Source organism: Erpetoichthys calabaricus, chromosome 14 (genome assembly GCF_900747795.2).
Source record: "Erpetoichthys calabaricus chromosome 14, fErpCal1.3, whole genome shotgun sequence".
Taxonomy (NCBI): Eukaryota; Metazoa; Chordata; class Cladistia; order Polypteriformes; family Polypteridae; genus Erpetoichthys; species Erpetoichthys calabaricus.
The window spans coordinates 44,192,315-44,211,028 of NC_041407.2; the positions used below are offsets into that span (position 1 = coordinate 44,192,315).

At 37.5% G+C, this 18,714-nt stretch overlaps 1 protein-coding gene across 4 annotated transcripts in view; it reads left to right on the forward strand.

The window, feature by feature from the left end:
- The window catches only part of kiaa1522 (KIAA1522 ortholog), a 145,809-nt gene that overhangs the window by 111,542 nt on the left and 15,553 nt on the right, over positions 1–18,714 (forward strand). For 3 of the 4 annotated variants that reach the window (XM_051936319.1, XM_051936320.1, XM_051936321.1), the window contains 3 exons: positions 9,746–9,898; positions 15,853–15,908; positions 16,292–16,394. In XM_051936319.1, the coding sequence (XP_051792279.1) occupies positions 9,746–9,898; positions 15,853–15,908; positions 16,292–16,394 (312 nt within the window). Of the gene's footprint in view, positions 1–5,070; positions 5,418–9,745; positions 9,899–15,852; positions 15,909–16,291; positions 16,395–18,714 lie in introns of those variants that run through there. The other variant, XM_051936322.1, reaches the window with a different exon arrangement.

Sequence of the window (18,714 nt, forward strand, 5' to 3'; positions counted from 1 at the left end):
TTTATTCAACATATTATATTATACACTTTGTTCATTTTCTGCTTTACAAGTCTAATTGGACTTTCACTATCTTCAAAGTCACAAAGAACCTAAGCCCATCATGGCAGCATCAGACACAAGGCAGGACTTCATTTTAACATCACAGGGTACTTACCATTCAATCATGCAGGCTAAGTTAGGCCTGCCAGTCTACCTAACCTGTACTTCTTTGGGATGTGGGACAACATGCAAACTGTACAAAGACAGTGAGTGAGCCAGGATTCAAACCAAATCCCCTTGAGAAGTGCAAAAAGGTAGCACTACCCATTATGGCGTTGTGCTTCGCGCTTATATAAATGATATATTTCTCAAAAAAAAAACTAAGAGACCTAATTTTTGAAATAGAAAATAATAGGTCCCTTAATTTTTTTGCTAAATGATTTTTTTTGAGTAATATCATCCTAGTTAATCCCACAAGTAAAAACTGCTTTTGTGCTTCTCTCAGAGGCAGACCAGGTGGATGCTGGCATATTTGTTTACATGAGTTGAACATACATGGAATGCTTGAGCAAAAGATATAACTGCAGTACCCTACCAATACCTCCTGAACAATACACTGCCTAGCTAAAACTGAGAATGCTCACATTACTTACAATCAGCTATATCTACTATTTAAGCTTGCATTGTTAAGAATGAACCTTCTGTCAATGTATAAATGGTTAGGTTTTTAAATTTTGGTTCAGCAAACCCATGGGTCAGCTGGTTTAGTTGTGAGCTGCTAATAACTGAATGCTATGACAAATCAAGAGTTTGTGCCCGCTCCCAATTCTTCATGTCATCTCCAGTTGCCTATGCTAGTCAGCTCACTTGGGTCACATGGAGTGCCTTTTATAGTACAAACTAAAGAAAACGAGAAGCCAACATTTGAACTTAGGAAATAGCTGGCTTAAAGCAGCAAATGAAAACTTAGTGGACAGCTGTGGCATAATGGCCCAGCTCTAAAATTCTTGGTTCAAATTACTCTCTGTCATGATAGCATGTTCAGGTTTACTCCTGGTGATTTGTTTTCCTCTTATTTCCCAAAGGTATGCTTTTTAGGATAATCAGTGGTGCTATGTGATTCTGCACTAAAATCACTGTATCAATATGCTGGCTTGAACTAAACCCATTCATTCTATCCACCATCCATTTTATAACCTACGTATTAATTTCAGGGTCATGGAAAGTTGGTGCATAACCCACCAGCCTTGTGCAGAATGTGGCATTCAACACTGGACAGTTTACTTGGCCATCACAGGGCATTCTTACACACACACAAACATAACTTATTGTAAAAGTTGGATTGATTCTTCTTAGCTGAGGGAAAACCAGGCTTGGGACATTTCATCTCATTTCATCTTTCCATCTGCTTATGCTGGTAAAGGTTGTGTTGGCTTGGAACATAACATGGGTAACTTTGGGTTATTTGGTTAAGATTTTTGAATTTTCAAGCCTAGTTTTTTAATGTGTAGTTTATTCTAGATTATTCATAAGTCTATAATGATTACTTCTTGCAATATCTTCCATAAATTAATAGTTAGAATTTCACACCAATAGATTCAGCATCTTAGGAAGATTGTGATGAAGATTTCTGCTGTAAAACAGAGAATGGAAAGCCTGTCCCACAAATCCCACATGATGAGTTTAAGTAAAGGAACTATATGCTCTCCCAAATGGACTGCTGCAAAGTTGCCGTGTGCCAGATGTTTCTGTGTTGACCCAGTGTTGCATCCTTACCCCTGATACATATTCATGCAATCTGAAGACAGAGAGGGAGCACAGTTCTCCTCAAGTGGCTGAATATCATGCCTATTGTGGCTCCCTTTTCCCATTCAGCAGTGAAGATCAGCCACACAGGGTTGCTTTGTGTTGCAGAAAGGGGCGGAATCAAGTCAATTGCCTTAGGAAATATTTACCAAGATCAACAATTGTCTCTGTGTCAATCCACCAAACAATATGAAAAGAGACCAGAAGTCTGAACAGAGTCCAACTTTCATTTTTACTCTTTCCACAGCAAAGGAAGTAGTAGCTGAGAATGTTAGAGTGAGATAAAACTTATGGCTACAGGCTCAGTATCAGCACACAGACAATCGAACTTGTTTAAAGAAAAGGCTTGGTGAACACATAGGTTGACATGCAGCCACTGATCTGAATCTGCTTTATTTCCAAAGTTTGGCAAATGCACCCAAGGTTGTAATTCAGAACAACTGAGCCACTAGGGCATAGCAATAATCTTGTAGAGTCAAAGAAGAAAAGGTTATTTTATATTTGACTAAGCAATTCTAAAAGCAGCCTGAATGAAATCTTTTTTTAAAAAAACACAGTATTTTCTGACGAACCCACATGATAAATAGCCTACTTTGACAATATTCAAAGAGCCATCTGCTTCAGATACATTGAAGAAAAAATGCAAATCCTGCAAAGCAGACGTTTCAATTCATCCCACACTTTACATCCCTGATCTCTGATCTCGTTCAAACAGTTTTCATTTTATGCAGTTTCTGAAGTCAGCAGCCAGTCATGGCCTTGATCTATACTGTGCTTCAATGGACATTTTTTCCATGTTCATCTCTGTTTGACTTAATCAATGAATAAGAGTTTTTACCGTTTAAAGGAATTTGTCAGTTTTCAGAGAACAAAGCTTTAATAAGCTTCCTTGTAAAGCTGTGGCTCTGTGAATAAAGCCCATCTTGTTCACTCTATTGTGTTCTAAGTTATGTATAAATCACAAGTACACAGCACACAGTTCAGTTTGTGCAGTTTTAGCTTGGGCAGATGAAGCAAAGTCACTTAAGTTCACTCATGGAGTCAGTAATGAGAACTGAAGTGATGATCTTTAGCTTTATAATAAGGCCCAATTCCTTTAACATTGGGCTGTGGCAAAAAGAGAATGAAAGCATCTGCCTAAACTAAAGAGAAAGCAGTGCTAACAGGCAGGAGAGTAGCATGCTGGACAAACAGATTTTGGGACTTGGGTTCAGTTTTCAGCTCACTCTTTGCTGTGTTCAAATGTTCTGCTCATTTCAAAGTGGGCTTCAAAAGGATACCCCTATTTTCATCTACATCATTAAAATAAACATTTTAAGAAATTAGTCCCACAGTGCATAAAAAGTGCATCTTGTAATTAACTTGTGTTCCTTGTAAAATTGGTTCAGACTAGTGCTATTTGAATAGGCTCTAACCCTGAAGTGGACAAAGCAGATTTAGAAAAGGATGAATCAACATTCATCATTGTTACCATTTAAAATAGTACAATGTAGAAACAAAAAAGGAGAAAGATTTTTTAAGTCCGTGAATTATAGAAAAAAACATGATATTACTAAGACCTGCTTAACCCAGTTCATGGACATAAGAGACCATTCAAGAAGCTTTGGACATGAGGCAGAAGCTGATGATAGAGAGGGTGGCAGTTCATTATGGGATCTGTCTTTCATTATCTCTCTGGTACAAATATTGAGCCCATTTACAATTATCCAAAATGCTAACCTGCTTTTCTTGTGAGACAAAAGGAGAGAGGGACAAACTCCATACTGTCAAAAACTCGTGTTTGAATCTCACACCTGGCTGTTGTCTGTTTGGAGTTCATACATTCTTCCTGCTTCTATGTGGATTTACCCTAGAGTACTATGGATTTCCTCCCACATCCTCATAGATGTACTGGTTAGTTTAACGGGTGAGCACATGAGTGGGCCCAGCAGTGGACTGATGCACCATCCAGGGCTGCTTCCTGTTTCCTGCCTTACAACCAGTGCTGCTGCGATAAGTCCTGACCCTCTTGACCCTGAAATTAATTAAGGAGGTTTAATAACAGTATGTTATCAAACACTTCCTGACCAACATATCAATCTGTTAAAGGGACCAGGTTCTGTCATTCATGTCTTATTGTTATAAAAAAAAACGTGAAGCAATTAAAAACTCAGGATTCAAATATTTAGCAGTAGTCAAAGGATGTAAATCTTAACGAGCTGGTGATCTAAATGCATGTTGCAGTACCATTAGTAATTGATTTTTAATTTAGATACAGTCTGGAATGAAAACCTGCAGCTACTGTGGCCCTTAAGACCAAAACCTCTGTACTAGACGACAATGCCTGTTTGAACAATGTTCTAACTTTGCCGGTATTTATTTGGAGTCCAGGCAACATACTGTTCACAGGCTAGTCAGTCTTTGTACATAGAAATACAAGTGGGGGTTGAACCTACAGTCTCATGCTTACCTGTACATCTCTGCAATTGGCAGGTCACCTACACTGATATACCGCAGATATACAGTTTTTGTACCGTTTATTCTTTTCTTTTCATTTTTGTAGGGCTATTATTTTTATTCTTTGCAGATTTCAGTTATTATTATTTCAAGTTATTAATCTGACACCAGTGACTGTGCCTTGTATTATAATAACTTCATTAACATTATTATCTGTATCATAAATAAGTCAAATATATTTTCTTAGATTGTGAAATTTGTATGAGACCATGTGAAAGGAGGCTATAGGTTATTGTAAGAATGTATGCATTTGTAAAGTGCATTTTTAATATATTTAGCAATATACCATAAAAACGCATAAAATAAGGCAGGCAACAACCTCTTCACCCCTCCCCCACTCCAGTGACTCCAAAGGCATAATTGCTGGCTCTACAAGATTATTTTACATTGCATCTACAAATTCCCTCCAGACTTGAAATGCACCTTTTTGATTGGATGCTGTATGTTCAATGTTAGAATGAAAAGGCTTTATTAATCCTAGTGACAGAGGTGATTTGTGTCCTGACTGAATGAAAAGAGGAAATGAGTGCGAGAGGGAGGGAGGGAGAGAGAGAGAGCACAAGCAAAATGTACACACATGGAAGTGTGTGTGTGCAGCTCAGTTAATGGGAGGGGAAATGAGGATGTGGGACTGTTGTCTCTGTGAGAAAAGCATTACCAACGGCTATGCTGGCAAGGAACAACTGCACACAGGAAGAGACAAGCTGACATCAGAGCACAGGCACCTGTGGCTTCTTCCCTACTTACTGCTCAGTTCTGTGGCTGTGGAAAGCTTTGTTCACTTTTGCTCTGTACATGCCAGGTGCTCTGTTAGTTAAGGAGAATCTACTAATGAACAAGTTCCTTTTGAGCACTGAGAGTTGAGTGCTGCGTGATGGGAGCTAGAGTAGTTGCCTGTGGACAACAGAGGGATGCACTGACAGAAGGATCCTGCGGCTGGGACAGCAAGGCTGAATAGTTCTTTGTTAATGCTTGTCGTGTTTTTTTAGTTTGTTTTCTTTAGTCGCCTACCTTTACTGAACACATTTATTCCGATATACTGGATTCTACACTTTTTTTCCCTCATCCCAAAGAAGCTATGGTGGTATTCTTAAGCAAAAATGTACGCTCTCTTTTTGCTGTTATTAAAAAAAAGAGTAAGTACACATCATTATATTTATCTGTTTACTCATTAGTTTATTTGGTTGGGCAAGAATAGTTGGTAAGCATATAATGTATCCTGGCTTATCCTAATTATCTGAATTTCATTTAGGTACTTTTGTGAATATGTGGAAAAAAATTATATAAGTCTGATCCATTATTATTAAAGATACAAAAAAAACTTCATGCTCTTACAGAAATGAGTAGTGGAAATTTAAAAGATTTTTTCTTATTAATTTAAACTGCAAAATGTTTATCGAAGTCTAATTCTAGTTCCAAAAAAATCATATTTGTCCACAAACCTTTGCTTTATGCCATCACTGTGAAATTCAATATGAATGAACTGTGTGGATCTTGCTATTGTCTTCAAATTCAAAAAGCTTCTTTGAGGGCTGTGATCTTTGCAAACAAAGGGTGGCCATGGTGACAGATCCCCAGGTAGAATTTATATTCATCAGGCTCAGCTCCAGTATCAGGGTTACAGAATGAGGCTCGGGCGCTGCAGTTCCTGAATATGCAGAGGGTTGGTTTATCATGTGAAACTGTATATAATCTTTGAAAAAACCTAAGAACTGGAGATGAAACTTTTCTTAAAATTAATTCTTCAACCTGAACATTGCTGGACACAGATGTATGATGGTTAAGGTTATATTTTGCAAAACTAGTTACCAAGAAGATAATATTTGGATCTTAATAATTATTAGTAAAATAAGACAATACAAATTAATGAACTGTGCTTGTTCTTGTGAAAACTGCCCTCATGTTTGGTGAGCACAGGTTATTCACGCCAGCACAGTTCACAATTTCTAGTCTCTACTATAAAATCACTAAGCCTTTCAACTTCAGCATTTGGAACCTTGCTCCATATATGTACAGTTCTTTGAAAAAGACATCATTTCAAATATTTGTGTACAATAAACAGTTAAACAGCTTCTATCTTTGCTGTCATGTACTTCTTGAAGGAATTGATTTTTAAAGTGCCAACTGTCATCTACTATATCAGCTCTCATCATAATTTAAAACACTTTTTTTCCTGAAGCTGCCATTTCCAGTTCTAGGATCAAGTGGAATCAGGGTCTCACCCAGCAGCTTTTGGCGTAAGACAGGAAACAAACACATAATGAGACACAGGGCACATCAGAGGGCACCCTGGACCACACAGCAAAACTCACCTGATCAAATAGGGCCTTTTTAGTCACAAATCGAACCTACTATGCAGTACCTGGAAACACTGAACTCTGCTTGAGTAGTCACCAGTCCAGCATTTAAACCAACCACTTTGAACTGAGGATAAATCAGTAAGAACTGTACCACAATGACACTCCACTGCTACCATCCATGCATCCAATTCCTTAATCTGCTTCATCAAAGTTTAGGTTCAAGAAAGGTCTGGGTCTATCTCAACGGCAGAATTGGGATTAAGGAAGAAGCTCTCCCTGGATAAAACTCCAATCCATTGCAGTGAACACTTGTGCATAACACAATAACCATGCATGCTAAGCTAGGTTATGGTCATGACAGACGCTTTACATAAGAGGTAAAAAATAGTTTTGTTTCTTCAGAATGCCATTTTAATTATATTTACTAAAAGTGAACTTTGGAAAACATCCAAATGACATGTCTTTAATTGTAAATGTACGGAATTTTTGAAGCAGTATATTAATGCATTCACAGCAGAACATTACCAAAGCTATTCAGCATCACTTTGGTATAGTGGCTTTAAAGTCTTACTGTGGGGCATCTATTTGTCTCTTATTTCAAGTCTTACAAAAAAAAAACTTTGTTATGGTCTTTCTCTCTAGCTGTAAATGACTAAGAGATGCACTGTACCAAGTCCCTAATCTAAACTATCACTGGTGATTTGTATGTTGTAAGATCAAACAAGGTATTTGTTAAGATCTTGTTATCATGGACCAAGGCAGTCCCATTCTAAAGTGTTAGTTTTTATTGTTTAGCATAAAACAAAATATCACCTTTCCACAATGTGCAATATATGCTGCTCTGTGTTTCATTTGTTTTCTGGTATATTCCTGTAGTACATTTTCAATACTGATCATTCATAAAAGGCCCAATACACCTGATTTTAGTGAAACTGTAAAATATTTTGGAAAAGTCATCTGGTTGAAAGTCAATAGGTTTATAATTTACTTTTTGATAGTGAACAAAGAGAAAATAACGTGGTCTGCAAATAGCTGTAAAAAGAAAATGCAAATCCAGGAATAGCACAGGCTTGGTATTTAGGTAAGGACATGAAGTCCTACACTTGAGGAATATGAATGTTTAAAAAACAAACTGCAAAACAGTAGAACAATGAGTGTGAAATTCAGTTCAATTTTCCACATCTATCTATCTATCTATCTATCTATCTATCTATCTATCTATCTATCTATCTATCTATCTATCTATCTATCTATCTATCTATCTATCTATCTATCTATCTATCTATCTATCTATCTATCTATCTATCTATCTATCTATCTATCTATCTATCTATCTATCTACCTACCATCTGATAGATATATCATTAATCCACTTTATAAACACATAATCCGAGCCTGTTCTTTAAATGAAACAAAAGCTTCATCGTGTTACAAAGATGCAAATAGATGTTCTTCTTGCATCAGCTCTTTGAGAGCACATCAGCATCACTTTCTCTTAAAGGGGAAGCACAATGTCCCCCTTCTTCCACAGTGACTGTGTAATGCATTCCAATGGCCAAACAAGACAGCATTGTTTTTCTATCAGCATTATGTGACCTGGGTGGCATGGTGGCGCAGTGGTAGCATTGCTGCCTCGCAGTTAAGAGACCTGGTCCTCCCTGCGTGGAGTTTGCATGTTCTCCCCATGTCTGCATGGGTTTTCTCCCACAGTCCAACGACATGCAGGTTAGGTACATTGGCGATCCTAAATTGTGCTTGGTGTGTGTGTGTGTGTGTGTCCTGCGGTGGGCTGGAGCCCTTCCTGGGGTTTGTTCCTGCCTTGTGCTGGCTGGGATTGGCTCCAGCAGACCCCTGTGTTAGGATATAGCAGGTTGGACAATGACTGACTGACATTCTGTGACCTTGATCATAAATGGGCTACCTGTTTTCTGCTTCCCCAGCTAAGGACATTATGTTGCTACCTTCAACTGAAAAGATATGTTGTGGCCTCTAGCTAGCTCTCACGGGACCCTTTCTCTCTTTCCTTCACTCTGTCTCTTTTTGAAGTAGACATTCAGGCACACATTCAGTCCTTGCTTATTCCTGTTTTCTGTCATCTTGGAGGATTAGTTTTTTTGTCTTTCTAGGGTATTCACATTTTCTGTCTCTCTGTAATGGCCTTGGAGGTTTCATTCCTAAGGCATCATGCATCGCAGGAATGGCTGGCTCAGTGTGCCCTGCATTCTATGTCGACATTAAGGGCTCTCTGTCATTGCCAGTGTAAGTCTGCTTAGTTTTTGGAAGTTTTATACTGGGCTTGCCTGTGTCCATTGCCGCCATTTATAACCTCTGGCTAGTCAGGACATTTCTAAGATTATATGATTATTATAGATAAAAATGTATTGAATATGCTAAACACAGGAACAGCAGGAACAAAGAATGGATTGGTGGACCAACGGTTGACTATTGATTAAATATACGACTGACCTATCAATGCATAATTCAATGAGAAAAATGTAAAAGAAAACACCTATCCATCCATCCTGCATTAGAAACCACAATCCAATGTATGGGTCATGAGGGAACAGCACCAATCCCCAGTAGCAGGCATTTCTGCTAAATCAGTACAGGTATGTATTAGATAACATTTTTAATGAAATCCACAACCTTCAAAAACTAATTTCTGTCTTTATTCATGTTCCTTGACATATCTTTGCTATACTGCTACTGTAAGGAAGAAGATGATAGCCATTAAGCACACAGTAATTTCACACACACTCAAATGTTTTTAAATGATTAATTTATTATTTAAAAGTAAGAAGACATCTGGATCAGCCCTGACTTTCAAACATTACCTACACAGTTCTAAACCTTTGGTTAAATTTTTTGCATAAAACAGATACATCAGAAAAGTTTGGAAACAGTAAAATGACCATAGCCTGTCACCTCTAAGATATTTGAAGTGTTTAGTGTATCATAGTTTACTCATTTTAGTTTGCTTATTATAGTTTTAACTGACTAAAAGATTTTTAATCTTCTTTTAAGGATCAAGAAAACCAGAGCAGCACTGAAAAGAAAACATTCTATTAAGACAGGCGGTGTATAAAAAATAACAAAAAATGGTTTAAAAATGAATGTAATATAATTCTCCAATAGACTAATGGTTTGTATTCCTTTTATTGCAGCAAACCCAAAGCCTGATGATGAAAACCAGCTCACGGTACATTATACGGCTGGACAGCCTTACCAGGAGAATGTGTTTATACCCGGGAATAGGCCGCAATACTTGGAGAACCTGCACAGTGAGGCCCAAGAAGGCCTCAAATCACTGCAACAAGGTAAGTAGACATGTTAAACCAACTTTAGAGTGTAGTGTGCTCTGTTGTGAGACATTATTTGTAAGTACTCAAAAATGACAGAAACACTAATCACTAATCATCATGATAGAGAGTTAGGTAAGTTTGATCAAATGACTGTAGCCACAGGTAACCTCCTTGTTTAAGTATGGCAAACATTGCATTAATCACTATAAACATAAGAATACTGTTGAACTGGCTATTTAGCTTGTTTCCTTTTTCATCTAATGTTTTTACAATATAATTAACTTAAGATTTGACAATACCCACAATTCTACTTTCAACTACAGTGGAACCTCGGTTCACGACCATAATTCGTTCCAAAGCTCTGGTCGTAACCCGATTTGGTCGTGAACCGATCGCTGTAAACAGAAGTGAAAACAAAAACAAGCCCAGTGCATTCTTTAACTGACTTCTCTACCTTATGCGTCCAGCCCCCTCTCTCGCTCGCTCACCTGTGTGTGTGTGTCTCTCTCTCTCGCCTGTGTGTGTGTGTTTTTTCTCTCTCTTGCGCGCCTGTGTGTGTGTCTCTCTCTTGTGCGTCTGTGTGTGTGTGTCTCTCGCACGCCTGTGTGTGTGTGTCTCTCTCGCGTGCCTGTGTGTGTGTGCCTCTCTCTCGTGTGTGTGTCGCGCTCTCTCACTCTCTCTCTCTCTTGCTCGCTGCGCAGGAAATGCACAGGGAGAGACTGAACATGTACAAACCGAAAGGGAAACTGGCTTGTTCGTATAACGAGTGTGTGGTCATGAACAGATGCAAAAGTTTGGCAAACTTTTTGGTCGTAAACCAATTTGTACGTGTTTAGAGACGTTCATGAACCGAGGTTCCACTGTACTCTGCTTGGTATAATTTGCTCCATGTGTCTATGTCTTTCTGTGAAATAAACAGTGGCAAAAGTGTATGTGAAATTTAACATTAGCCAACTTTTATTTGTACCTTCCCATGTTCTTGGTGAAGTATTGGTTTCAAAGTAACAGTTGTCATACCACTGTACTTAAGTTCTTCATAATTTGTAAAGTTTTTGTCATGTCAGTCTTCAGTCTCTGAGTGTTTAAACAGAAGAAAGTCAATGCCTTCAGTCTTTCCTTAGAACTCAAATGTCAAAATCCAGGAATATGTCTAGTAATTCTGTACATTTTGTCTACTATTTTAAAATACTTTTTGTATTATGGATACCAAAATTGAATACACATTTTGGATTAAACTTTATAGATTTGTTATAAGCTTCAAGCACAAAAAAATCTGTATTTAAACTTTTAAAGAAGCTTTAAATAAGCTTTTACCTTTAACAAGGATTCTGGAGGGTTCATGAGAGAATGTCCAACCAGTCTTCATGTGTTTTGTGGACTTGAAATAGTCATACAAACGCATCCCTCAGGGTGTCCAGGAGTATGGTTAATGGGCATGCTGTTGCAAGCTATTTGATCTCTGTACAACCACAGCTAAATCTTGGTTCGCTTTGCCAGCAGTACTGTAAGTAAGACTCATTCCCGGTGGGTGTGGGACTCTGCCAGAGCTGCTCTTTTTCATTTTCATTCATAGTTTTTATTGACAGAATTTTTAAGCCAAGGAGTGAAGGGTGTCCAGTTTTGTAATCTCAGGATTGTATCTTTGCTTTTTGCAGTTATGGCTACATGAGGCTGTGACCTTAGAGCAGTTTCCAGATGATTGCAAAGTGGCCGGGATGAGGATCAGTGCTTCTAAGTCTGAGATCTCAGTGCCTCTAAGTCCGAGGTCATGGTTCTCTACAGGAAAAGTGTGGAGTGCTATCTCTGGGTTGGGAAGAGGTGCTGCCTCACGTGGAGAAGTTTAAGCATCTTGAGGTCTTGGTCACGAGTGAGGGAAGAAGGCAGAGGGAGATCAACAAGCAGATTGAAGCAGCTTACTTGATTCAATCTGCTTGTTGATCTCCCGCTGTCTTTTTCCCTTACTTGTGAACAAGGCCAGCGACCAAAGATCGAGTGATAGGTGGCTGGTGATGAAGGGCGGGTGTTGACACAGCATTTGCGGTAACAGAGCAAGTTAATACTGTCACGTAAAGTGTGTGATGAAGAATGCGATTTACTGTTTGATAATAGTGACAGTTCTTCAGGAGCTGATAGTGACAGCATGATAAATTCTGGTCCAAGTGTTAGAGAAGCATACCAAGGTGATGTTGCTTTGAATGTGCTGCTGTTTACTGGATCTCCGGGGCTTAAGAAAGAAGTACTAGATACAGATAACCCCTTACAGAATATAGTCTGTTCATAAATTATGGCATATTAGCTGTAATTCTGACTGAGCCCAAGATACAGTACTATATGTACACAACAATTAATACAGCAGCACACACTAAACTAAATTCCAGGCTGCATGAGTCTGATGTCCATTATGATGAGCTGCTGCATTTCTTTGTACTTTTTGTATATCAAAGCAGTGAAAAGCTAAGCAAAATGACACCTTTTATTGGCTAACTAAAAAGATTACAATATGCAAGCTTTTGAGGCAACTCAGGCCCTTTCTTCAGGCAAGATGTAATCTTTTTAGTTAGCCAATAAAAGGTGTCATTTTGCTTGGCTTTTCTCTACATTCATAATGGCTAACACGGTACAACACCCTAGTACTACGTATATCAAAGCGAAATGCAAACGCCTGAAGTCAGAGTGTGCTGGTCAACAAAACCTTTACAGTATGGACAGAAAAATCACAAGTGAGTAATGTTTCAGTTTAGTTCCCAGGTGTCTATGTTTTTGTGTAATTCACCTGCCACTTCGCACAGGAGAAATCCTTTTTGAAAATAAAATGGCACTGATTGAGAGATTGACTAGGTCATTATACAAGATCAGCATATTGTTGCTGACCAATCGCTTTTGCTTTAAAAAGGTTGTTTAACAACAAAGCGATATAAACCTGGTAAAATTCCTGACTTGACAATGTCTCTACTAAACTACAGGTAGGTAGGTGAAGAGAGTATGCCAACTGGTGACAAACTAAACCTACTAATGTGTTTTGTATTTATTCTGTATTTATTAATTTATCTTTTTTTAGTTTTACGTTCACAGCTAAAAATAACTGATATTGTGAAAATAATCTGGTGGCAGACTTAAGTTTTAAAATATTTGTCACTCTATTTTCAATCTTTCTCTCTCTCTCAAAATAGATAGTTGAAACATCATACTCTTTTTGTTTTTTACATCAGTCATATCATACATATTGCATACCAGGAATTTTCCTGCCTTGCATCCAAAGCTGCTGGGATAGGCTCCAGGTTTCCTGTGATCTTGCTCTGGATAAGCAAGTTTAGGAAACATATATGTTGCTCCTAATCTCAGATGCTGTTTCTGTCATTTTGTGGCTGTCCATACTCCTATTATCTGCTCTTACTCAAGTCTCACTACCCCTAACCTTGATATTACATGATTGCTTTTCTTTGTTTTCCTCAGTACAGCTGGTGGGGTCTGCACACTGATTCAGCCTAAAAGTCCTGTTCTCCCTAAGCCCTCGTGATTTTCATGATCACACCTATCAGAACATAATAGAATCTATTTTCTGATTTTTGATATCTTTTCAGGGAGGTGGAATCAGTGATCAATATGGCTGATAGAAAAAAAACAAAGTCCAGTATAGGAGATACTGAAGGAATTAATTGTAAGCACAATGTCTTGGAGCAAGATATGTTGTGTGCTGTAGACATTTCGAGTAAAAAAACCCTCAAACCTTTAAATTTATGTAAATTTCATCACAAATTGGCCCATTCTAGGCAAGAAAAGGAAAAGATGAAACGTGCCAACAGTCAGTACACATTTGTTCAGAACAAATGACATAGAAAATATTTTAAAAGCTATAAAATTGTTCATATTCAGTATCTGGTTTTGGTTATGTTTGTTTTTATCAGACAAAAACAAAACCAGATAGTAAACCATGTAGTGTAGTAAGCTTCCACTAACATTAAACTCCTATCCAAACCCGTTGAGTGTACAGTTCTGTCTGATTGTCACACAAAATTAAACTCCACAGTATTTCTTTAACCATACCATAATTACTAGAACTAAAACTTAAATTAATATGTATAAAAATAAAATAGAAATGTCTTTGTGGAATAAAAACTAAATTTAAACTAAAACTACATGATAAAGGAAAACTAAAGCTAACCTGAATTTCCAAGTAAGATCATAAATAATATAGAAATAAAAATTAATATAAAAACGCAAAACTATAATAAGCTTGATTTACATTTGGACTGACACATGCTGCATTGTGGAGCATTGTAAGTTTGTGCATTTTCTTACGGTCTCACTTATATATGTGGTAAATTGACAGTTAAATCCTGGCTACAGGGATACTGATGGAGACTTGTTTGATTTTGGTCAAACATTAGAACTTTTTTCATTCACACAGAGACCCAATGACACAAAGGAATAAGTGACCAAATAGTGAGGTGGACAGAAGACAGCACTCCTTTTGCAGCAACACTTTAAGATTATTCTGATTATCCCACATTTGCAAAACTTGTTTTTTGGTCATGGAAACTAATTAATTTTGTTTTTTTCAGTAAGCTGTTGAGGTTTCAGCACACAAAAGCAACCTTTCCTTTTCCACTGGACAACAAGAAATTATTATACTACAATGAAATTATATCAATGGATAAAATTGAATGTCTAACAGTCAAATGATTGATAGCAGAATTGCTAGTCATTTCACTATTAGGTTATAGACAGGTCATATTCACAATGTCTTTAACTAAGCATTTGCATGTAAGTTTACAGTAAATTACTGTTTACTGAATTGTTGTACTATTACAGTTAACATAAAAATTCAGGAAATTATCCATCCATCCATCCACCGTCCAACCCGCTGAATCTGAACACAGGGTCATGGGGGTCTGCTGGAGCCAATCCCAGCCAACACAGGGCACAAGGCAGGAACCAATCCTGGGCAGGGTGCCAACCCACTGCAGGACACACACAAACTCACCCACACACCAAGCAAACACTAGGGCCAAATTAGAATTGTCAGTCCACCTAACTTGCATGTCTTTGGACTGTGGGAGGAAACCGGAGCGCCCGGAGGAAACCCTCGCAGACATGGGGAGAACATGCAAACTCCACGCAGAGAGGACCCAGGAAGCGAACCCGGGTCTCCTTGCTGCGAGGCAGCAGCGCTACCACTGCGCCACTGTGCCGCCCTCAGGAAATTATTTTAAATTAAAAATGGTTAATTACTGTATCACGTTAATTTTATGGATCCGTTTACTGTGAAGTTACTGCATGGTATTGTATTTCTGTTGTAAAATATTGTGACTGTAATGCAATTAGTAGTCAGTAATTGAATGTAAATTTACAGTCAATTTTTTTACAGTGTGCTCTCACCTATGGTCATGAACTATGGGTAGTGACTGAAACAACTAGATTACAGATACAAATGGCAGAGATGAGTTTTCCTTGCAGGGTGTCTGTGCTCTGTCTTAGAGACAGGGTGAGGAGCATAGAAAATAGTAGAGCCGCTGCTTCTCCCAATTGAAGCGGTTCAAATATCTGATTAGGATGCCTCCTTAACACCTTCCTGGAGAGACCTTTTGGGCCTGTGCAACCAGATCTTGTGGTTGACTCAGGGCATATTGGACAGATTATATTTCTCGGCTGGCCAGAGAACGCCTCAGCCTCCCCATGGATGAGTTGGGTGAAAAATGACAAATTTCTATTATAATCAAGATTATTTACACTTAACGTTTAAACTGAATAATACATTTTTAGTATTTCAAATATTTGAAACCACTACAGTATCTCATTTATTATGTATTTTTGCCTCATAAAATATATTATTGCATTTCTTATGAACACCCCAAATTAGGGTAGCTTATGCTAACTCAGACAATTTTTTGTTAAAGTCACCTTCAACTTAATATTAAATATAAACCTAAACATATATTTCAGACTTTTTGTTTTTTCTTTTTTTCCAGAAAATGAAACTTTGAATGGAAATGGACTGGACTGTACAGATAACCAGAGTCTCAGTGTAAGTTATTTATTTTAAAAAAGCAAGGAGTTTGTTTTATAGCACTAGCCTTACAATTTCTTTTTTTCCCCAGTAATTTAAAAGAAATATATAATAGCTGTACTGTTGCAGTGACAAATGCAAAGTTGGAAAGGCAGATGATTTTACTCTTATTCTGAACTAAAGCAAGACAGGTAGTGTGTTTCATGTTAACAAAAACCAAAATGAGACAACTAGATGAAATAATAACAAACTAAGATAAGTATATCTATTATTTATTCAAAGACATTTAGAATAAAGCTTCCTTCTGAACTTAGCAACAGCATAGTGGTAGATTTTACTTTAGATGTTGCTTTGTTATTTACATCTAAACTTAATGTAAATCTTTGATCTTTTTACGGTAGTCTGCACGGACATTTCAGCCAGAAGATGAAACATTCCAAAACCGGACGTCTGATAATCACTTGGCAGACCCACCAGATACTCGATCACAACTGACGCGCACTGGTATGTAAAGGTTTATTCTTTCAGTGACAATTACTATGTATGGAAGGCAAAACAAATTGACAACATTAAATGCAAGGTATTCATCCAGAATCCTTCAAAATCGGTGTACTTATAAACCATTCAGTCATTCATGTGATATTTGGTTATTTACTATTTTAGCCTAGAGTTCCAAAAGACTCTTGTTAAAAACTTTCACATCATACCATTTAAATAAATTAGTAATAGATAGATAGATAGATAGATAGATAGATAGATAGATAGATAGATAGATAGATAGATAGATAGATAGATAGATAGATAGATAGATAGATAGATAGATAGATAGATAGATAGATAGATAGATAGATAGAATTTTAGTGGAAAAAATCAGGCACACTTATAACATGATATATATAATAGCTCTGTAATAGTTACAAAAGTTAACAAAAATACAATATAAATAGCTTAATTAATGAAATGTACATTTTCAGCAGTTCTTCAATATTAATGTCATTTGTACTGTTAGGCAATGTCCAGCATAGGAGAAAAGCCTCATATGCAACAGGTTATTTCCTGGAGCTCATTCACCCTGATAGTCATTTGGCCATTTCTTTAGTGAAAAGTGTCACTTTATTCAAAAGAATTTTGAACATTGAATGGCAGAGAAAAACAAGCACAGCAGCCACAGCATTCCACAGGAAGACTATCACTACACCAAATTAAGTCAGTACACCTCACAAAACAACATTTTAAAGCAGTTATAACAAATGGCAGTTTGATCCAGCTACAGAATATTAAAAAAATAAACAAAAAACAACAACAAAACAGAGGGGTGAGACTTTCAGTGAGGAAGTGTGGTTTTTCCTTATAATCCTACTAGGGGGTCCGCCCCCTGCTCGCTTCGCTTTCCAACCCCCCCGCCTGTACTACGCGCCAGCCACTTTGCATCTCTGCCACTTGTGTTGTGAAGAGGGGGGCTGAACACACCCCACGGAGACATAGTCGCTCCTCTGAAACCCCCTCTTAAACAGTGATACAATGGGAAACAAATACAGCTTTTTTCACCTCCTCTTTGTTTGATCAGCTGCTGGCTTGCTGCTGCTGTTGTGCCGCGTGATCTGCATCTCACATGGTGCTTCGAACATTTAAAAGCCTGTACAGTAGCTGTCCTACTCTTTGCCTTTTATTTCCGGTGGTTACATTTCTTGGCACAAAGTCTCGTCTCACGGGACATGAGTTCTTGATATATTTTAGTTTATAATTTTAAAACGGAATAAGAATCTGAATATCTAACAACATCACATTAAAGTTCGATAAACTCTAAAAAGAATGATACCAAAGATATATATGTAGGTTTTAAAATAATCCCGATTTAAAGCGTGACAAAAAATGTCACATAAAAACGTCACATAAAATCGTTGCACTTTTAGGCTTAGGATTTTATATATATTCAAGTTTCAGATTACAGACTAACACACACATTTTCTGTATCACAAAGAAAACAAAAACAAACCACACATACGACACGATGTGAGCATCTTAAACCTTGAGCCATCTTTGACATTTGTGTGTATGAGTGCCACCCCTTATCATGCCATCACCACACTATTTTTGGATTAAACAATAATTAGATATTGTTTGTGGGGGAAAAACAGTGAAAGAGTCAAGGAGGATTCCATCATTATCTGGAGAATGGATGGAGATTAATGTTTGGCCAAGGGAGCATTGGCTTGTGTGCTGGACTGTTCATAAAGGAAAACCAACAGAGAAAAATGTCAAAATTTAGTGCAGAAGCACTGACTGATTAAAACTTGTTTAGATACAAAAATAACAAATAGTAACTTTCAATGTCTGGAGAGAAAAGAAGCCATAGAAATGTTGGATTTTTAATCAGAAGGAAGCAAATTGGAAGAATTAGTAATTCATCAGAGGAATAAAGTGGAAAATAAAAACTGTATTACACATAAGGGCTTGAGAGAGTCAGGCACACTGAGTCCCCAAAGGTTTGGGTGGGAGTAGAGTACAATAATTAAGGCTTGTGAAGAACTCAGGTATACTAACAAGGAATATGGTTGGTCTGGGGAAAAAGAGAAGAAACTTTGTATGATTAAATGGGAAAGCTTATTTGAGTGAACAAAGGATATGGATTGTATTTGTCTGACTGTTTATGCATTGCCCTACTATTAGGGTTTTGTGTGTCCTTTGCACAAATACATCTTGGTAAAAGGGAGTCCCTTGGAGCTTAGATCTTGTTTTGATCTTTGTTTAATAAATAATTTATTTTCTGCCTTAATAATGTCTTTTTGGTCAAAAAATGCAGGCAGTCCCTACTTTGGAATTT